At 55.1% G+C, this 21,855-nt stretch overlaps 1 protein-coding gene across 1 annotated transcript in view; it reads right to left on the bottom strand.

Moving 5' to 3' along the window:
- Positions 1–6,868: 6,868 nt before the first annotated feature.
- LOC128968323 (cGMP-dependent protein kinase 1-like) overlaps positions 6,869–21,855 on the bottom strand; it is a 155,625-nt gene continuing 140,638 nt past the window's right edge. The window contains exons 5-6 of the mRNA XM_054382735.1: positions 9,024–9,101; positions 6,869–6,967 (exon numbers count right to left, since the gene is read on the bottom strand). Of these exons, the coding sequence (XP_054238710.1) occupies positions 6,869–6,967; positions 9,024–9,101 (177 nt within the window). The remainder of the gene's footprint in view (positions 6,968–9,023; positions 9,102–21,855) is intronic.

The raw sequence follows: 21,855 nt of genomic DNA on the forward strand, positions 1-21,855 counted from the left end.
GAATTCTGCCCACAGAAGTGGATCAATCACCCCCAGAGCTTCCACGCCACATCCTATGAGATTCCATCTGCTGTGGGTGAAAAACAACCTCTGAGAAGTGTCTCTTTTCCTTGAAACCCCAGCTCAGGCTCTGCCTCCCTAGCTGAGATAACCCAGCTGCCTCTGAACACCTGCCAGGAGCCTGGGGACTGGCTCTGCTGGCACAGGGCTCTTCAACACACAAAGGCAGGCAGCTGTATTCCCACATGGTTCCTGGGCACACATGGCAGCTGACTCCCTGGGCACACAGCCTGCTGGCTGTTTTTGCTGCACACTCCACGTTTTCCCAGGAAAAAGAAGTGGTTTTCCCTGTGTGCTCAGAAATGAGAGGGAATTTCATCCCATTGATTCAAATATTCTCTTTGGAGAGACAAGAGAAACATCAAGCATGTTCCCTGCCCTGGCAGATCTGCCAGGGAAGTGTGGGCTGCATGAGCAGACAGCCAGGGGGCTGAGCACTGGCTGAAGGACACAGCTGAGATGGTTCTCATCAGTTGGGCAGAGCCTACTTGGAGGCCTGTAGCTTGTGGTGTGCCCTGGGGTCAGCTATGGGTCCAGTTGAGCTCAACATCATCATCAATGACCTGGGGAAAGGGACACAGTGGAGCCTGGGCAGGCTGCAGAGCTGGGCAGAGGGAACCTCATGGAGCTCACCAAGGGCAAGGGTAGGGTCCTGCCCCTGGGGAGGAACAACCTCCTGCAGCAGCACAGGGGAGGGGGGACCTGCTGGGAAGCAGCTCCATGGAGAAGGAGCTGGGAGTGCTGGGGGACAACAAGTTCCCCATGAGCCTGCAGTGCCCAGGTGGCCAGGAAGCCAATGGAGTGCTGGGGGACATCAAGAGTGTGGGCAGCAGGACAAGGGAGATTCTTCTCTCCCATTACTCTGCCCTAGTTAGGCCACATCTAGAGTCCTAGGTCCAGTCCTGGGCTTCCCAGTTCCAGAGACAGGGAAGTGCTGGAGAGAGTGCAGGGCAGGCTGCAAAGCTGCTGAGGGGCCCTGGAGCAGCTCTGGGAGGAGCAAAGGCTGAGAGCCCTGGGGCTGAGAGCCTGCAGAAGAGCAGCCCCAGAGGGCAGCTGAGCAATGCTCAGCAACAGCTAAAGGAGCTGTGGGGAGGGGGCAAGAGGCTGGGGCCAGGCTCTGCTGAGTGGTGCCCAGGGCCAGGCCAAGGGGCACAAACTTACCACTGGAAGCTGCATCTAAACGTGAGGAGAAACTTCTTTAATTTATGGGTGCTGGAGTCCTGGAGCAGGCTGCCTAGGGAGGTTGTGGAGTCTCCTTCTGTGGGGACATTCCAGCCCCCCCTGGATGTGTTCCTGTGTGACCTGCCCTAGGTGCCCCTGCTTTACCAGGGGGTTGGACTGGATGCTCTCCAGAGGTCCCTTCCAACCCCACCATGCTGGGATTCTCTGTGATTTTGAGGCTGGACAGAAAATGAAGCCACAGAGGTGATGGAGCAGTCCCCTGCCTGTCCTGAGCACAGGGAGGATCACAGTGCCACAGGATCTTGGTCTCAGTGCTGCATCAGAGCTCCTGACAGCTCAGCCACTGCCCTGGCTCTGTCTTGCTCTCTGGAACAGCCACGTGGGAAAAGTTTCTCCTACAGCCACAAAAGGCAGGGAAAAGCAGGCAGAGTAAGGCTCTGAGGGTCACTGGAAGACGTCACTGCAGGCATTTGCTGAGCTGCTTTACTACAACGAACACATTCTGCAGGACCTGCAGCCCTCAGAGCTGTCCTCCTGCAGCGCTCTCCTCATCCCGGCACAGAGCTCGCTGCAGGACACACACAGTCCACCTATGGCCTCCCCCTGCAGCACCAGCCCAAGGACACAGCACAGAAGGCTGAGACCTTCCCCCTGGTGAAAAGAGCTTTGGATCTCCTTGGCAGAGGGGTCTCTGCTGCTGCCAAACTGCTGAAGGCTTCCTCCAGGCTGCAGGGATCTGCGCAGAAGGGACAGCAGAGGCAAGAAGCACACAGTGATCATAGAGCCATGGAGACACCTAGATAGGAAGAGACCTTTCAGATCATCCACTCCAGCCCTTCACCCAGCACTGTCAGGGCACCACTAGCACTGGACACTCAGCACCATAGCTACACACCTTGCAGTGCCTCCAGGGATGGGAGCTCCACCACTGCCCTGGGCAGCCTGGGCATTAAAACTCTTTCAGTGAAGACACTGTTCCTCATCTCCAACCTAAATCTCTCCTGTGACACCTTGAAGCCCTGCCTGCTCATCCTGTCACTTGTTCCTAGGGAGCAGAGCCCAACCACCAGCTGGCTGCAGCCTCCTCTCAGGAGCTGTAGAGAGCAATGAGGTCTCCCTCAGCCTCCTCTTCTCCACCCCAAACCCCCCCAGCTCCCTCAGCTGCTCCTCCTTCCCCAGCCCTCTTCTCCAGACCCTTCCCCAGCTCTCTTGCCCTTTTCTGCACCTGCTCCAGCCCTCAGTGTCCTTCTGGCACTCAGGGCCCAGAGCTGAAGCCAGCACTCAAGCTGTGGCCTCCCCAGTGCCCAGCACAGGGCACAAGCCCTGCCCTGCTCCTGCTGCCCACACCATTGCTGCTCCAGGCCAGGCTGCTGCTGCCCTTCTTGCCCACCTGGGCACTGCTGCCTCAGCCCCAGCTGCTGCCACCCAGCACCCCCAGGGCCTTTTCTGCAGGGCACTTTCCAGCCTCTCTGCCCCAGAATGACGCTCAAGCTGCGGAGCAGACATCATCATCTTCACAGGAACATGGCAAAATACCTGCTCAAAACCTTTCCCCCTTTTCAGCCCTGTCATTGGAAACCATTTTGTCATTTAATGCTAACAGGACTGAGGAAATTATGGAACCTAGCAGGGCATTAAAGATGCTCCTTAATGACCTGAGGAATCAAGAGTTGAATTTACAAAGCCCAGAGGTGAATAAATTGTATTTGCAGCTAATATAAAAATTAAAGGCATTTAAATCGCTCCCAGCCCCTTCAGCAGACAGAGGGAAATTGCTTCATTAGGAAAGTTCTGCCCTAGGAACCTATCATGCTTTCCACAGCTGGACTCAAGCCAAGACTGAATGAAGATGAAAGTGGCCACAGCCTTAGCACCTAAAAATGAGCATTTTCCCCTTTTTTTTGACCGTAACCACAATTAAACTTCTAAGTGTGGCTGTGTCATTGGACCACAGAATAGTTTGTGTTGGAAAGGAGCTCCAAATCTCACCCAGTCCAACCCCTCTGCACTCAGCAGGGACATCCTCCACCAGATCAGGTTACCCACAGCCCTCTCCAGCCTCCCCTTGAAGATCTCCAGCCATGGAGCCTCAACCACCTCCCTGGGCAACCTCTTGCAGTGTTCCAGCAGCCTCCTGCTGCAGAACTTGTTCCTCACATCCAATCTCCATCTGCTCTGCTCTGCTTTGAAGCCATTGCCCCTGGTCCTGTCCCTGCAGGCCTTTGGGAATAGTCCCTCTGCAGCTTTCTTGTAGCCCCTGCAGGTCCTGGCAGATGTCCACATCAGCTCAGTGCTGGACTTGGGATGATTTCTGTTGCACCCCTGGTACAGCTTCCCAGAGGCTCATCTCCATCTGCAGCCCAGCCACAGTCTCCCCACCCTGCAGACAGCCAAAGCCTGCAGAGACCTCAGCCACAAGCAGATGTGTGTGCTGACAGATGACATCATGGAATCATACAGGCACTGGGGTTGGAACCTTTCAAGCTCACCCAGTCCAAACCCCTGCAGACAGCAGGGACATCCCCAGCCAAAACAGGCTGCTCACAACCCCACCAAGCCTGACCTTGAAGGGCTCCAGGGATGGGGCCTCCAGTACTGTGTTGTCAGCAAATTCTCTGGAGGGTGTAGGGGTGGGACTGTGGCAGGAGTGACTGCTTCTGTTGGCACCAAGATCTATGCTCCAGCTGAAGGGCAAAAGAAAGTGGCTGGCTGGTGAGGAAGAAACCATTCAATGGCTCTGAGAGACAAGAGGTGGCCTTAGCATGCTGCTAGGACTCTACTCAGAGCCACAGAGTGCATTGGGTTGGAAGGGAGCCTCAAAGGGCAACCTGACCAATCCCCTGCAGGCAGCAGGGACACCTCCACTAGATCAGGTTGCCCACAGCCCTCTCCAGCCTCCCCTTGAAGATCTCCAGCCATGGAGCCTCAGCCACCTCCCTGGGCAACCTGTTGCAGTGTTCCAGCAGCCTCCTGCTGCAGAACTTGTTCCTCACATCCAATCTCCAATCTGCTCTGCTCTACTTTGAAGCTATTGCCCCTCAGCCTGTCCCTGCAGGCCTTTGGGAACAGTCCCTCTGCAGCCTTCTTGTAGCCCCTTCAGGTCCTGCAAGGCTGCTCTGAGGTCTCCCTGCAGCCTTCTCTTCTCCAGGCTGAACAGCCCCAACTCTCCCAGCCTGTCCCCACAGGGGAGGTTCTGCAGCCTCTGCTCATTTTGGTGGCCTCCTCTGGAGCCTCTCCAGCAGCTCCAGGTCCTTCTTGTGCTGGGGGCCCCAGAGCTGGAGGCAGTGCTGTAGGTGGGGTCTGAGCAGAGCAGAGCAGGGGCAGAATCCCCTCCCTGTGCTGCTGCTCTCCCTGCTCTGGATGCAGCTCAGCACTCAGCTGGCTCTGGGCTGCCAGGGACCACTGCTGGCTCCTGGGCAGTTTGTCACCACCTGACACCCCCAAGGCCTTCTCCTGCAGGCTGCTCTCAGCCACTGCTCACCCAGCCTGGATCTGTGCTTGGGACCCTAACCCTGCCCCAGGTGGCCCATGTTGTGCTCTTACCTCAGTCCTGCAATCTCACTGACCCCCACTGCTTGCTCCTGGAATCCCACCAGGCAATCTCTGGGCATCACCAGGCAGCAGTCCCGGGCAGGCTCCTGCTCCATCCTTTGCCCCTCATCTCCTGATCAATGGGGTGCCTGAAGTATCACAGCCCCCAAATAACAACCCCAGACTGATTTTTACTAGGTGGTGTTTTTGGGAGTTAGGGCAACCAGCAGGGCAAACCTTCCAGCTCTCTGTGCAAGGCTTTGGAGAAGTTCCTGAACTGGGAGGCTCCTCCCTGCCAGCAGCAGCAGCAGGAGCTGTTGGCAGCCAGCTGAAGACACTTGCAGCAAGCTCATTCCCAAGCCAACATAACCCTCGTGTCTGATGAAGAAATAATGTGTGGGGAAAGTGGTCTTGGAGGCAGTGAGTGACTCCCTCAGCCATGCAGGTGTGCTTGCAGCACTGGGATGCAAGTGCAGGAGCCCTGGTGAAGATCTCACAGATCTCACCATTTACTCTGTGACAGCAGTACCACGAAACACCTTCACCTGTGCAAGAGCAAAGCCCTGCCCAAGGGCCTGGAGACCCCCCAAAGACAGAAGGCACCCTGGGCAGGACTGGGAGTCCTTTTAGTGGTATTTAATTACTGCCCTGCTGTGCCCCTAAGAGATCTATCAGACCAAAGGTGCCACAGGCCACTTCTCCTGCCCCAAGGAGGGCCAGCTGCCTGCAGGAAGAAAGCCAACCCCTGAAGGAACCATATGGTGACACCATCTGGGTGTCACTTTGCCTCCTTGCTTCCATCTGTCCAGGCTTGTGAGCTCTTACCCCCAAAGCCTCTGGGAGGGTTTTGTCCCAGGGCTTTGCCAACAGCTCTGCCAACCCTTTAAAAGCTTTTGGGGTTCTCTGTGTCTCAAGGCCAGGGCTCAAAATCCACCAGCCACCACTGCCTGCTGGGCATGCCTGAATTTGTCATAGATCACAGAAGGGGTTGGGGTGGAAGAGACGTCAGAGACCATCCAGTGCCAACCCCGTGCCATGGGCAGGGACACCTCCCACCAGCACAGCTTGCTCAAGGCCTCATCCAGCCTGGCCTGGAACACCTCTAGGGAGGAGGCAGCCACAGCCTCCCTGGGCAACCTGTGCCAGTGTCTTGCACTGATCCTGTGACTGTCTCACCACTGTCCAGTCCCACCAGTTCCAAGATTGCTCACTCCTATTAGCTAAAGGTCAAAGGGTCCTTTAGGGTTGTGTTCAGACTCATTGATAGGACAAGAAGAAGCAGCCTCAAAGTTTCACCAGGGGAGGTTTAAGTTGGTCACGAACACTTCTTCCTCCAAAGGGTTGTCAAAGCCTGGTCCAGGCTGCCCAAGGCAGGGCTGGAGTCCCCATCCCTGGAGGAGCTTCCAGGCTGTGTTTCCACCAGCTGTGGTGATGAGGGCTATGGTTTGGTGCTGCCCTGGCAGTGCTGGGATAAGGGCTGGACTCAATGGTCTTCCAACATCCCTTCCAACTAATCTTTATCTCCACAGGGCTTCTGGATGGAAATCTACATTATCCTGAACTGAATTCCTTCCCTTCCTTCACCCTTCTATCTCCTGCTCCTCTACTTTACAACAGCTCAGATCTTTATCCTGAGCAGCTGTTGAAGAGGGATTTGCATTTTTCTTTTCTTTTAGGCAAATGTTGATACCAAACCTGGGCACTCCCCCAACATCCCCCCCAGACAAGGAGACAATCTGAGCACACTGCTGCTGCCTTCAGCCATCTACTCCAAGACAAACACACAGAAATCCTCCAAAGGTACAAACCATCACAGGTGCTGACCTTCAAACATATGCTCAGGGAGGACAGTGCACAGATCAACAACTTCCTGATGTCTACAGAGAGGGAGAGACCTACATCTGGCCACTCAGCTGCAGGACAAAGCTGATCTCTCATGAAGGTCCTTGCAGCACACCAGGCCAGCTGACAATGATGCCAGAAACCTCACCCCACTCCCCATCTCTTCCCAAATTGCAAGAGAGGCCTCTGCAGGCTTCAAAAGTCCTTGCAAAATGAATTGTCTGAGCAGGAGAGCTGGGATCAGGAGGAGCACTTACCCTTGAAGAGCTTTCTCTCCAAACCAATCTCCCTTCCCGAGGGTGCGGAGGAACACCGGATCCTCCCCGGGGGAGTCCTCACGAGTGACGTTCACCTGGGGAAGAACCAAGATACCCCACCACTGAGCAATCAAATGAACAAATCCAACCTCTTTCTTCAGAGAGAGATTTGGCATCCCCCAGATCCTTCAGGAAAAGCTCTGGTCTGTACCTCCTCTGGGAACTACATCGTGTTCCAGAGTCCTGCACTCCTTCCTCAGCATCACCAAGCAAGCATCCCAGGAAACAAGCAAGGATCTTGCACCAGGCTGCCTGCAGCTCTTGGCAAAAACACCACATCTGAGGTGATGCTTTTGGAGGCTGCAAACTGAGGCCTCATCCAAACCAGTTCTACCTCTCTGGGCAACCTGTTCCAGTGTTTCCTCACCCTCACTCTCAACAATTTCTTCCTCCTCTCCACTCTCACTCTCCCCTCTCCCAGCTCAAAGCCATTGTCCCTCAGCCTGGCACTCCCAGCCCTTGGCCAAAGTCCCTCCCCAGCTCTCCTGGAGCCCTTCAGGTCCTGCAAGGCTGCTCTGAGGTCTCCCTGGAGCCTTCTCTTCTCCAGCCTCAACAGCCCCAACTCTCCCAGCCTGGCCCCATGGGGGAGGTTCTGAAGCTCTGCTCACCTTGGTGGCCTCCTCTGGAGCCTCTCCAGCAGCTCCAGGTCCTTCTTGTGCTGGGGGACCCAGAGCTGGAGGCAGTGCTGCAGGTGGGGTCTGAGCAGAGCAGAGCAGGGGCAGAATCCCCTCCCTGTGCTGCTGCTCTCCCTGCTCTGGATGCAGCCCAGCACTCAGCTGGCTCTGGGCTGCCAGGGACCATTGCTGGCTCCTGGGCAGTTTGTCACCACCTGACACCCCCAAGGCCTTCTCCTGCAGGCTGCTCTCAGCCACTCCTCACCCAGCCTGGATCTGTGCTGGGGATTGCCCTGCCCCAGCTGCAGGACAATGCCCTTGGCCTTGTTGACCCTCATGAGGTCAACAGTCTGCAGCCTGTCCAGGTCCCTCTGGATGGATCCCTTCCCTCCAATGTCAGCAGCACCACACAGCTTGGTGCCATCCCAGACCTGCTGAGGGTACCTCAACCTACTGCCCTTGTTGCTGCCCATCCTGCCCCTGGTGTCTATCTTCAGTGCATCCCATGTCGTCCACAGAGGGAAGTATTCCCTGGAATACTTCCACTCTGCTATGCAGAAAGCAGTCAAATGCTTCTCCAGCCTGCTACCATCAGGCCAGCAAAAAAATACTCATCAAAAAGCTGGATGGAAGGAACAAAACTTGTTCTACAAAAATCCCTTCAGGATTTGATGGACAAAGAGGTCACCAAAGCACATTTTCCCTGTGAGCAGTGGAACAGAAACTCAGAGCTTTTCACATCCCCCAAGAGGAGAGCTGAGGCTTCTCTGGCTCCTTCTTAATTTGCAGAAACTGAGAAGTGATAACCAAGGGAATGAAGCTTGGAAGTCAGCCTTGTGAGAAGAAAACATTGAATATTTTAGGGCAAACTCTTAAAACCAGAAAATAAAGCTTAAAAAAAAAAATAGAGGCTTTTGCTCATTTCCTGAGAGACTCCACAGCAGCTTCCACCCCTCAAGTGTCTGCTGTCAGCACTGCTGTATAGCACCAGGACATCTATTTTTTTCCCCCTCCAGGCCACTCTTCCCTATTGACACCAGGCCAGGAAGTTTAATTAAACGTCAGGAGTTGCAATGTTTGTGCCTTGGGCAGGGCAGAGAGGTAGCTTTGGCTGGCACTGAGCTTCCAGGGCAGAGAAACAAAGAATTGCTTTGGTTGGAAGAGGCCTCCAAGAGCATCCATTCCCACCACCAACCCACCCCCACCATGGCCACCAAACCATGGCCCCAAGTGCCATGGCCACACCAGGCTGGAACACCTACAGCTATGGGGACTCCACCACCTCCCTGAGCAGCCTCTCCCACTCCCTGACCACTCTGACACCAAAGAAATTTCTCCTCAGCTCTACCCTAACCCTGCCCTGGCACAATTTCAGGTCATTTCTTCTCTCACCTGAGACTAGGGAGCAGAGCCCAACCCCCACCTGTCTGCTGCCTCCTCTCAGGCTCTGCTGTGCCCCCAGCAGGCAGCACCTCACCTTGCCTTTGCTGATGATGAAGAAGGTGTCCCCCCGAGCCCCTTGGCGGATGATGTACTCCCCGCTCTCGTAGTGAGTCTGTAAGAGAGGGAGAAAAAGACATCAGCTGAGGTGAACAAGCAGTACCAGAGACCATCACTCAGCAGAGTCTTTGGCAGCTCTGCAAGACAAGGCTTAAGCCTGGACCAATTTTCTCCTGGCTGACATGGCTGTGATTTAAACCCTGTCCTTTGTCAAGGAATCTAATTAAGGGGGAGCTGGTTATGGCTCGCTCCTCTGTCTGCTGCCTGAGCTGATGCCTGAGCTGCTGCCAGATGAATGGCCCTGGCAGCACAAAGCCATTCACACCACATCAACCAGACACAGGAGTGTCCAGCAGAGGTGATTCTGCCTGAGCTAACCCAGAGAGGCTGAGGGGCCTGGAGCAGCTGTGTGAGGAGCAAAGGCTGAGAGCCCTGGGGCTGAGAGCCTGCAGAAGAGCAGCCCCAGAGGGCAGCTGAGCAATGCTCAGCAAGAGCTAAAGGAGCTGTGGGCAGGGGGCAAGAGGCTGGGGCCAGGCTCTGCTGAGTGGTGCCCAGGGCCAGGCCAAGGGGCAAGAGGCAGAAAGTGGAAGGCAGGAGGTTGGAGCTGAGCAGGAGCAGAAAGTTGTTTGTTGTGAGGGTGCTGGAGGGCTGGAGCAGGCTGCCCAGAGAGGTTGTGGAGTCTCCTGGTGTGGAGAGCTTCCAACCCCTCCCTGGGCATTGTGCTGCTGGGCAAGCTGCTGTGGGTGCCCTGCTGATTGGGCTGGCTGATGCTCAGAGATCCCTTCCAGCCCTTCCCATGCTGGGGCTCTGTGTGATTGTGATGGTTTTAAGACTTGTCTTTTTAATTTTTCTTCACAAAGTTCAAGCAGGGAAAGTGAAAGAATGTGAATAAATCACTACTGGTTGTAGTAAAGCAAAGTCATGGTTATTCTAAACACTTCCATTGGAGAGAGAGAAATGTTTAAGAGTCTGTACTCAAAACAAGGCTGGGGATTTGGGGAGTTCTCAGCTTGCTTGCTGGGCTTCTGTCTGCTGTTTCTTCTTTTCTGGCTGAAGATAACACACTGAGCTTGACAAGCTCAGTCTAACAGCCTCTCTGCTTCTTGATTCTCTGCCTTCTGCCAGGGGGTTCTGGGGAGATTCCTTCTGGCTGGGGGAAGGCCCCCTGGGGGAAGCCAAAGGAGCTTGGTTGTGTTTTTCTGTTGATTGTACCTATTTGTAACTGTTGTGACTGGTGTCTGTTTGTACAGATTCATTGCATTGCATCATGGATTGTAGATTTACCTGTAAATACAGCTTGAATTTGCTGCCAGCATAAGTTAGCCTGGTCATTGTCTGTGTGGGACAGGGATTTCAGCTCTCACACTGTGACACTGATAGAACTAAAAATTTCTGAGGCAGGAGGTAATCCCTGCTGTCACCTTCAAGCTTCTTTCCCATCACCTTCCATACCCAACAATTGTGAGCAAAGCTGAGCAAGCTCAGGGGCTCTGGCATGCCCTTGAGACTGTCTGAAAACCAGAAGCTGTCCTGTGTAGAGAAAGATTGGTTGAGCTTCAAAGCTTTTTATACAGCCACCTCTAAGAGTAAAAACGATGTTGTGGAATATCAAGTAAGTTATGAGACCACTACAAACTGGGAGCCAGGAGAAGCTCCCCCATGGGGCCAGGCTGGGAGAGTTGGGGCTGTTCAGCCTGGAGAAGACAAGGCTGCAGGGTGACCTCAGAGCAGCCTTGCAGGACCTGAAGGGGCTCCAGGAGAGCTGGGGAGGGACTTTGGCCAAGGGCTGGGAGTGCCAGGCTGAGGGACAATGGCTTTGAGCTGGGAGAGGGGAGATGGAGAGTGGAGAGGAGGAAGAAATTGTTGAGAGTGAGGGTGGGGAGAGACTGGCACAGGTTGCCCAGGGAGGCTGTGGCTGCCTCCTCCCTGGAGGTGTTGAAGTTCAGGCTGGATGAGGCCTTGAGCAAGCTGAGCTGGTGGGAGGTGTCCCTGCCCATGGCAGGGGCTTGGAGCTGGATGAGCTTTGAGGTCCCTTCCAACCTAAAGCAGTCTATGAATCCATGCTTTGGATTGCATGGATTTCAGTTTGCAATGAAGATCTGAGGGTCAGTTTTGAATCCTGAAGGCACCACAAGCTTCTGATGGAGACAAAGGAGGGAAAAGAACCTGATAACCCCCACCCCATGATTTTGTTTAATTTATTATTACTGAAGGAATTTCCTGCCTTAATTTGCTCTAGAAGCAGGCACAAGGCACAGGAAACCATATTTCCATTCTCCTTCCATCCCCAACCTTCTGTCCTGCAGCCTGACAACCACCTTTGGAGAGCCACCAGGCTTCCTCTGCTGCCAGCAGCCTCGGGGGCCACAACCTCTCAGCTCCTCTTTCTCCCTGGTGCTGAGGCACACACCTGCTCCTCTCTCTGCCTACCTGCAAAGCAAATGAGTCGTAAAAAGCTGTCAGCAGCTGGCACAAAGGCCACCAAGGTCACAGAATCACAGAGTCACAGAATGTCAGGGGCTGGAAGGGACCTCCAAAGCTCATCCAGCCCAACCCCTGCCAGAGCAGGGTCACCCAGGGCAGGGCACACAGAACACATCCAGGTGGGGTTGGAAAGTCTCCACAGAGGGAGACTCCACAACCCCTCTGGGCAGCCTGCTCCAGGGCTCTGGCACCCTCACAGGGAAAAACTTTTCCCTCCTGTTCCCATGGAACTTCCTGTGGCTCAGCTTCCACCACTGCCCCTTGGGCTGGCATTGGGCATCCCCCAGCAGAGCCTGGCTCCAGCCTCTGGGCACTCCCCCTGCACATCTTTATCAACATCAATGAGGTGCTGCCCCCGCTGCTCCCTTACATCAGTGACAACTTCCCTGAGCAGGAGCTCGGAGGGCAGAGGCTCAAGGGATGCCCAATCTGTTGCCAAGCTCAACATCCCATTTGTAAAGGGAACTGGTAGGGATAGAACAGAAGCTTTGGGGGCACAGCAGTGGAAAGCAGGTCACAGAGGTATCAAAGGTTAGCTTGAAAACAGAAGAGGAGAGCAAGGCAGTGGCAGTGGTGCAAAGGATGGGTGGGAATTGATGCTCTTGGAAGAAGGCCACATGTGAAAGGTGCTTGGAGGATGAGAAAGGGTGAAAGAAAGAATAAACAGGGATATAGGAAGGATGAGGCAGGGAGAAAAGAGAGGATGCTGGAAAAGATGGAAAGATATACAGATGGGGATGAAGAACGAAAAGGCAAACCCAGAGCCCCAGCATGGGGAGGGCTGGAAGGGACCTCTGGGCATCACCCAGCCCAAGCCCCTGCTCCAGCAGGGCACCCACAGCAGCCTGCCCAGCAGCACAATGCCCAGGGGGGATTGGAAGCTCTTCACACCAGGAGACTCCACAACCTCTCTGGGCAGCCTGCTTCAGCCCTCCAGCACCCTCACAACAAACAACTTTCTGCTCCTGCTCAGCTCCAACCTCCTGCCTTCCACTTTCTGCCCCTTGCCCCTTGGCCTGGCCCTGGGCACCACTCAGCAGAGCCTGGCCCCAGCCTCTTGCCCCCTACCCACAGACCTGTAGCTTTTGCTGAGCATTGCTCAGCTGCCCTCTGGGGCTGCTCTTCTGCAGGCTCTCAGCCCCAGGGCTCTCAGCCTGTGCTCCTGACAGAGATGTCCCAGTCCCATCAGCTCTCTGTTGGACTCTCTCCAGCAGGTGTCTGTCTCTCTTGAACTGGGGAGCCCAGAACTGGACACAGTATTCCAGGTGTGGTCTCACCAGATCTGAGTAGAAAGGGAGGAGAAGCTCCACAGACCTGTTGGCCACCCTCTTCTTGAGGCACCTCGAGATGCCACTGGCCTTCTTGCCCATGAGGGCACATGGTGTTCCATGGACAGCTTACTGTCTACTAGCACTCCAAGGTCGTTCTCCTTAAAATATCAGAAGGCCACAAGAAGGTCTCCCTGGAGCCTTCTCTTCTCCATGCTGAACAAGCCCAACTCTCTCAGCCTGGCCTCACAGCAGAGGTGCTCCAACAAGAGCTCCCTTTCAGCCCAAGTCCCAAAGACAGCCTTAGGTCACTCCATGAAGCCTGTAGCTGAGCAGGAAGCCAAGTTCCAGCCCTTCCCAAAATGGAGCTGGATTTCAGGAGGCTCTGTCTCCCTTCCTTGGGGCTACCAACCAGGCAGTGAGCTGTGCTGAGCTCAGGTGACCTCCTGGCACCCAAGCTGTGCACAGAGACCCAGGAGGGAGCAGCCTGAGGATGAGCTCAAGCAGCCTTTCTGTGCTACAGCAGCTCACATTTCATGCCTGGTGCTGGACGTCTGCCACCAGAGCTGCCACTGCTGATGGAGCATCAAATGACTCCAGAAGGGAGATAAAAGGGCTCTTGAGTGCATCTAGCAGGAGCTTTGGGGAGATGCTGACCTGACCTCACTGGCTCCAACCCTTCACCAAGCATCTGCTGTCTGTCATTTGGGACAAACAGCATCTACCCACTGCAAGGCTGCCTTCTCTTCTTGCCCACAAAGCACCTCCAGGATCTGACCACAAGGAACCTTCTGGAAAGAAATGTCTTCATTAACAACCAGCTGAGCCCTTCATCCCCCTTCCTGCCTACAAAACTCTCCTCTTCTTGAAAATGACAATAGCCCTAACTTGCCAAGGCAGCAGGAAAGCTAAATCTGAATCTTGGTGGTGCCCAGTGACAGGACAAGGGAAAACAGGCTAAAACCTGACCATCAGAAGGTCCATCTAAACACCAGGAGGACCTTCTTGACTTTGATAGTGGCAGAGCTCTGCAGCAGTCTGCCCAGAGAGGTGGTGGAGTCTCCTCTGGAGACTTTCCAAACCCACCTGGCTGTATTCCTGTGTGCCCTGCCCTGGGTGTCTCAGTGATCTCCAGAGGTCCTTTCCAACCCCACCACCCGGTGCTTCCATGAATATTTGTAGTGCGTCCACTTGCCTGAAAGCAAGGAATAAGTGACCTGACTTGTGGTGGTGTAAGGAATAGATCCCACCTGGTGTGCATGTAACACAGCACCAGGCTTTGCCTTCACCTCTGCTTGCAACCAAGGAGAGGGCAGCACAGGGTTAAACAATGTGAGGCCCAGTTCCTTGATCATTGAGTCACACACTGGGTTGGGTTGGAAGGGACCTTCAAGATCATCCAGTTCCCACCCCCTGCCATGGGCAGGGACACCTCCCACCAGCACAGGTTGCCCAGGGAGGCTGTGGCTGCCTCTTCCCTGGAGGTGTTCCAGGCCAGGCTGGATGAGATGTCCCTGCCCATGGCAGGGGGTTGGAACTGGATGGCCTTGAAGGTCCCTTCCAACCCAACCCATTCTGTGGTCCCATGGCATCTCCCTGCCCTCCGCACAGCCTGTCAATGAGGCCATCTGCATCTCACACCTCACTGACTCCATTCCTCAGGCCTCTCCCTTCCTCCAGCCCCTGAGCCTGGTGTCTGCCTGTTTGGATCTGCAGCAGCTCGGGTGCCGTGGCGGAAGGGTGAAATCGTTTCTCTGCTATCACAAAGAGGCCTTTCAATCACTGCTATAGCAGCTCACAGATACTGCAAAGAGCAGGAAATCAGAGCTCAGCTCACATGCAGCCCCCAGAAGCTAACTGAATGGTTAAAACAGAGAGGCACAATGATGAAAGCTGCTCAAGTGCCAGCCAGACCACTTCCCAAGGGAAGCAAACTCCCCAGGGAAAGGAACCCTGACCAGCCCTGGTGTGCTCTGAGAAGACACCAAGGTCTGGGGAAGGAAGGTGACCTGGGGCAGGTTGGCTGGAGGAGAGCAGCCTGAGAAGGGATTTTCTCAGTGCTCAGCAAGCAGCTCTGCAGAGAAGGACCTGGGAGTGCTGGTGGGCAAGAAGTGGACCATAACTTCTCCATGGGACAGCAATGTGCCCTCATGGCCAGAGCCAAGAGTCTCCTGCAGTACGTTCAGAAGGGTGTGGGCAGCAGGTGGAGGGAGGTTCATCTTCCCCTCTGCTCTGCCCTGGTCAGGCCACATCTGGAATACTGTGTCCACTTCTGGGCTCCCCAGTTCCAGAGACAGGGAACTGCTAGAGAGAGTCCAGGGCAGGCTGAGGAGCCTGGAGCACCTCTGGGGCTGAGAGCCTGCAGAAGAGCAGCCACAGAGGGCAGCTGAGCAATGCTCAGCAAGAGCTAAAGGAGCTATGCATAGGGGCAAGAGGCTGGGGCCAGGCTCTGCTAAGTGGTGCCCAGGGCCAGGCCAAGGGGGACAAAGGGGAAGGCAGGAGGTTGGAGCTGAGCAGGAGCAGAAAGTTGTTTGTTGTGAGGGTGCTGGAGGGCTGGAGCAGGCTGCCCAGAGAGGTTGTGGAGTCTCCTGGTGTGAAGAGCTTCCAACTCCCCCTGGGCATTGTGCTGCTGGGCAAGCTGCTGTGGGTGCCCTGCTGGTTGGGCTGGATGATGCCCAGAGGTCCCTTCCAACCACACTGCTCTACAATCTCCTTCTGTGTTCAGTCTCAGTCCCCTGCACAGCAGCAAGCTGAGATCTCATGACCAGCTCCACAGCCAGAGAGTCTTCTTCAGGAGACTCAAGGATCACAAGGTTGGACCAGGGCATCCTTGGGATCCCTTCCAAGCTGACATCCTGGGACTCTGTGATAGTCAAGCCTGGAGGGCACAGGAGCACATTTAGCTCTCCTTTTCCTTCTTTCTCAGTGCCTGTGCTGCCTGGGTCGGGAGGCTCCAGCCGTGCCCAGCGTGCCAGCAGGTGTCAGTGTGGGCACTGCTATGGGAGACACCAGCAGCTCCCAGGCCCAGCCCAAGGAGAAAGCTGCCACCGAGCTCCTTTGGTTGCTTTGGGTTGTTCTACCATCAGTGCTAATTCTGCCTCCTGCTTTTCCAGACAAAGGGGCATCGCCTGCACCTCGCAGATAAACGGAGCCTGAGGAGAAACAATTCCTCTTCCTCCTGCCTCGGACCAGGCAGGGGTGGAGGCTGCAAGCCAGGGAATGTTTTCAGGTCAGCAGAAGCCTGGGGTTGGTTTCTTTGGTCCACTGCCACCAAACGTGGCCCCCATGGCTGTGTGGCTGTTGAACTAGTGGCAGCTGGGCTAGAGGTAGAGGGAGCTGGGAGCTGCCATTGACATAAGCTCCCAGGAGACACAGAACAGATTAGAGCACTGGGGAGAGCAGGAGAAGCTTCTGAGGAAACCTTCTGTCAGCCATCCAGTACATGAAGGGGCTTCAGGAGAGCTGGGGAGGGACCTTGGACAAGGGCTAATAGCTTCAGATGGGAAGAAACTCTATTTAGATCAGACATTAGGAGGAGATTCTTCCTCTTGAGGGTGGGGAGACTCTGGCACAGGTTGCCCAGGGAGGCTGTGGCTGTCCCCTCCCTGGAGGTGTTCCAGGCCAGGCTGGATGAGGCCTTGAGCAAGCTGGGCTGGTGGGAGGTGTCCCTGCCCATGGCAGGGGGTTGGAACTGGATGATCTTCAAGGTCCTCTCCAAACCATTCTATGCACACTCTCCTTTCAAGCTTCATGTGAACCCAGCACAGCAAATCCATGCCCTCAACCTCCTTCTGCCCTGTGCCTACACAAAGCCATGGCAAGGACCTCATCACTGGAGAAATCCATCCCATAAACCATGAGTTGCTGAGAGAGCTCAGGCTGTCAGAAAAGCTCCGTTTCAGTTCTAATATCAAGCCCTGAAGGTGCTCCCTGCAAACCAGGCTGCTAGGCACGAGCTGGAGTGGCTGATGCAGAAGGGACTGGGCCTGCTGCACACAGAATCATAGAACAGAACCAGAGAATTGGTTGGAGTGGAAGAGGCCTCCAGGCTCATCCAGTCCAACATCAACCCAACCCCAGCATGGCCACCAAACCATGGCCCCAGGTGCCATGGCTACACCTTGCTGGAACACGTCCAGCCATGGGGACTTCACCACCTCCCTGGGCAGCCTGTGTAGATGTTTTTTCCCCCATATAGTTCCTTCACCATTTTACCCTAACAGCAGCAGACAAAGCATTAGTGTTTATAAATCATTACCAATTACACTGGGTAGATGAACCTGCACCATGCCTATCCTGCTAGAGCAAGGCTGTACCCTCCCTTGCTGAAACAAATGGGCTCTAGAAGATTAATTCTTCTCTGGCCTGATTTGATTTTCCAGTTCAGTTCCCAGTAGCTCTTTTGGCCCCAGAGCATTGCCCACATGCCGGGGTGACAGCAGCCAGGGCTCTGAGTGCTGCTGGGAAGAGGGGTTCAGGGTGAGCCACATCAGCTGCAGCAGGATGCTCCAGGGCTGCACAAACTCAAGATGCATTTCAGATTGGGCAACCACCAAGCCACTGGCTCTGACCCTTCTGCAGGCAAAAGCAGCAAAGGGCATGAAGAGAACCACCCAAAGCCAGGTGGGCTCTGCCCCAGTATGTGCTGCAAAAATCAGCAACAGCAAGCCCAGGGCTGTGGGACAGTGAAGCACAGGGCTGGATGGTGGAGGAGATCTTTCCTTGAATATCCTGAGCTGCACCCTGTGACCTCTCTGCTGTCCCAGCTGCTCTCCAAGACTGACATCTCTCTCACAGGGATGCAAATCTGCCAGTGCTAAGGATATATTAAGGATTTAGTTAAATCCATTTTTTTTTAATTCCTCCTGCCTGTAACCCCCTGGAAAACATCTGAGCTTCGGAAGAACAAAGCCCTGGCTTCTGTTCCTGTTCCTTTTATAGCTGTGGCAGCCTGGCTGGAGAATCTGCTTACAGGCAGCAGAAAAAGCTATGCTAGAGAAACCAGAGCTGGGCTTAACCCAACCTGTCAAAGACAGACCCAACCCCCCACACCAGCAGTGGGGATGGCATCTGACCTGCATGAGACCCCCCAGAGCTTCAGCACCCTCTCAACCCACTGCTATTGCATACAATGACAATAAAAGGCTGCAGCTCAAAGCACAACCAGAAAAATGTTTGAGGTGGAAGAGGCCTCCAAGCTCCTCCAGACCAACCCCAACCCAGCCCCACCATGGCCACCAAACCATGGCCCCAAGTGCCATGGCCACACCTTGCTGCAACACCTCCAGCCATGGGGACTCCACCACCTCCCTGGGCAGCCTCTGCCAACCCCTCGCCACTCTTGCACCAAAGAAATTCTTCCTCAGTTCCAACCTAACCCTCCCCTGGCACAATTTCAGGCCAGTTCCTCTCCTTTTGTCACCTGAGTCTAGGGAGCAGAGCCCAACCCCCAGCTGGCTGCAGACTCCTCTCAGGAGCTGTAGAGAGCAATGAGGTCTCCCTCAGCCTCCTCTTCTCCACCCCAATCCCCCCCAGCTCCCTCAGCTGCTCCTCCCTCCCCAGCCCTCTTCTCCAGACCCTTCCCCAGCTCTCTTGCCCTTCTCTGCACCTGCTCCAGCCCTCAGTGTCCTTCTGGCACTCAGGGCCCAGAGCTGAAGCCAGCACTCAAGCTGTGGCCTCCCCAGTGCCCAGCACAGGGCACAAGCCCTGCCCTGCTCCTGCTGCCCACACCATTGCTGCTCCAGGCCAGGCTGCTGCTGCCCTTCTTGCCCACCTGGGCACTGCTGCCTCAGCTCCAGCTGCTGCCACTCAGACTAATTCTTTTTCTGAAAAAGAAACAGCTGAAAACTGTTCCTTGGTGCTGCATTCACCACATGCCCTAATGGTGACCACATCATTGCAGGGGTGGCTTTCTGGAGCCATTATTAATGACAGGGATGCCTAATGCAGGTTCAGCTCTGGGACCCTCAGCCTCAGAAGAACATGGGTATGGTGGAACATATCCAGAGGAGGCCAGGAACATGTTCTGAGGACTGGAAGCCCTCTGCTGGGAGGCCAGGCTGGGAGAGTTGGGCTTGGGCAGCCTGCAGAGGAGAAGGCTCCAGGGAGACCTTCTGGTGGCCTTGCAGTGCTCCAAGGGCCCAGCAGAAAGCTGGGGACAGACTTCTGAGCAGGACCTCTTGTGCCAGCCCAAGGGGGGATGGTTTGGACTGCAAAGAGGGAGCTGGAGAGTGGAGAGAAGGAGAAATGTTTGAGGCTGAGGGTGAGGAGAGCCTGGCCCAGGCTGCCCAGAGAGGTGGGAGCTGCCCCATGGCTGGCAGCATTCAAGGCCAGGTTGGCAACCTAACCTTGTGAGAAGTGTCCCTGCCCATGGCAAGGGGGCTGGAACTGGATGACCTTCAAGGTCTCTTCCAAGCCAGAGCATTCTGTGGTTCCAGGTGAGTGCAATAAGCCAGAAGGGATGTGTGGTGCTGTTTGACAGGCAGCTGGCAAACTGGCAGCCATAAGACTGCCTTTGAGGACACCTGAAAGCTTATTCCAAGACAAACACCACACTTAGCATCTGGACTCACAGAGTGCTCTGGGCTGGAAGGGAGCTCCAAAGCTCATCCAGTCCAACCCCCTGCACTCAGCAGGGACATCCTCCACTAGAGCATGCTGCCCAGAGCCCTGTCCAGCCTCACTTGAAGGTTCAGGGTGCAGCCGTGCCTTTAGCATCTGCAGTGCTGGGTGGTGTTGAGCAGACAGGATGCCAGTGAGCAGGCTTCAACAGGTGGGTCTGCAATGGCCTGGAAGCTGCTGTGCTGCTCTGGCAGCTGAGGGAGCATCTCTCCATAACCCCAGGGGTCTACTCCTCCAAGTGGCCTTCAGATTTACGTGGATACAGAGGATCCACCTGCTTTGGATGGCCACAAGAGATGGAATTCTGCAGCTGGGGTGCTTTGACACTTTACATTGGGAAAAAACTTGACCCAAAGCCAAGCTTTGGTTGTTTGTTAGGAAATAAGCCCAGAGCAAAGGGCAGCAGTGCAGCTGGCAGGGAACTGAATAACCACACTGCCCAGGAGGCATCCAGCTCCCTGCAGAAGGCATCTGGACAAAGATCCCTACAGAGCCACAGAGATTCTCAGGACAAACACAAGCTGCTTCTGGAGAGCTTCTAAAGTTCCCTGCATAAAAAGCAGTGCAGAAGGGAACATTATTCCCTGCCTGCAAAGCTGATGGGGCAGCAGACCTCTGCCACAAATTTGCACTGCTCATGGCTTGCACCCACTACAAACACCCAGCAGGTCCCACCTAGAGAAGACCTGAAGGTGATGTCTGTGCTGAGTGGGTGGCAGTCAGGGATGTGTTTTCACAGGTGTTCCTGACAGGGGTTATACTGAAGAAGACACAGGTCTAATGGGATCTGACATGAAGGAGAGGATGGAGAAGAAAAGGAAATAGATTCTGTGAAGAACAAGCAAGAGAAAGCCCTTGGGGTGGTGACTGCAGCAAGCCCTGCTCAATAAAGCTGCAGGGGCAGCAGCTAAGCTTGGAACCACAGAATGGGTTGGGTTGGAAGGGACACCTCCCCCCAGCCCAGCTTGCTCAAGGCCTCATCCAGCCTGGTCTGGAACACCTCCAGGGAGGAGGCAGCCACAGCCTCCCTGGGCAACCTGTGCCAGTCTCTCCCCACCCTCACTCTCAACAATTTCTTCCTCCTCTCCACTCTCCATCTCCCCTCTCCCAGCTCAAAGCCATTGTCCCTCAGCCTGGCACTCCCAGCCCTTGTCCAGAAGTCCCTCCCCAGCTCTCCTGGAGCCCCTTCAGGTACTGCAAGGCTGCTCTGAGGTCTCCCTGGAGCCTTGTCTTCTCCAGGCTGAACAGCCCCAACTCTCCCAGCCTGGTCTCCACAGAGGAGGTTCTGCAGCCTCTGATCACCTTGGTGGCCTCCTCTGTACCCCCTCCAACAGCTCCAGGTCCTGCTTGTGGTGGGGACAAGCCAAGGTGGAGTTAGCCAAGACCCTGGTGTGGAACAGGCTGCATCAAGAACAAGAGAGTATTTTTTGCTTCAAACCTCACAATGCTGATGGCCACAAGTCCTACAAGGGCAGGTCCCTTGCAGCCCAGGAATGGAATATGAAGCAGAAAGGGAGCCCAAATAGATGAGGAAGCCTTAAAGAATGTCAAAAGCAAGCCTTTAGCACAGCCAGGGGCTGTCAAGGCAGAAATACAGAAGCTGTCTGTAAGGCAAACATTGCTGTGCCCAGCAGAGTAGCACTGGGATGGACTTGAGAGCTGCACATAGAAAGGCTCAGCACCTGCAGCACTCCTGGCTGTACACCAAGAGCCACAGCCAGGGTGTAAGGTGCCCCTCAGCACACACTGATTTAATCACTGCTTCACCAGGCCCCTACAGTGGGCAGAGGCTGCCAGCCACGCCAACCCAAGCCACAGGGGGACCTCCTGCCCCACCACCTCCCAACTTCTGCTTGGTGGCACCCCCCCAAGCATTCATTTATCCTCTCCTACAAGTAATCTCTTGCTGGATTAGAGGTTTGGTGAAAAGGATCAGTCCCCAGTTCCCACTGATGCCAATGATTCAAAGCAGAGTTTACCAACCACAAGCAAGCAGCCCAAGGAAACCAGAGATGGAAAACTGGCATTCATCAAGTCATTTCAGTTGAAATGCCCTCTCAGCTCATCCGGTCCAGCAATCCTCTCACTCTACCAGGGCTGGGGCTAAGCCATGGCCCTCAGCATCACATCTCTGCAGCTTCAAAACACCTCCAGGGATGGAGATTCCACCAGCTCCCTGGGCAGCCTGGGCCGGGCTTTGTGAACCCTTTCAGGGAAGAAGTTTCTTCTAATGTCCAACCTAACCCTCCCCTGGGGCAACTTGAGGCCATTTCCTCTTGTCCTATCCTCCCTGAGATTAGGGAGCAGAGCCCAACCCCCAGGTGGCTGCAGCCTCCTCTCAGGAGCTGTAGAGAGCAATGAGGTCTCCCTCAGCCTCCTCTTCTCCACCCCAACTCCCCCTAGCTCCCTCAGCTGCTCCTCCCCAGCTCTGTTCTC

This window comes from Indicator indicator, chromosome 7 (genome assembly GCF_027791375.1).
Source record: "Indicator indicator isolate 239-I01 chromosome 7, UM_Iind_1.1, whole genome shotgun sequence".
In the NCBI taxonomy this organism is placed as follows: domain Eukaryota; kingdom Metazoa; phylum Chordata; class Aves; order Piciformes; family Indicatoridae; genus Indicator; species Indicator indicator.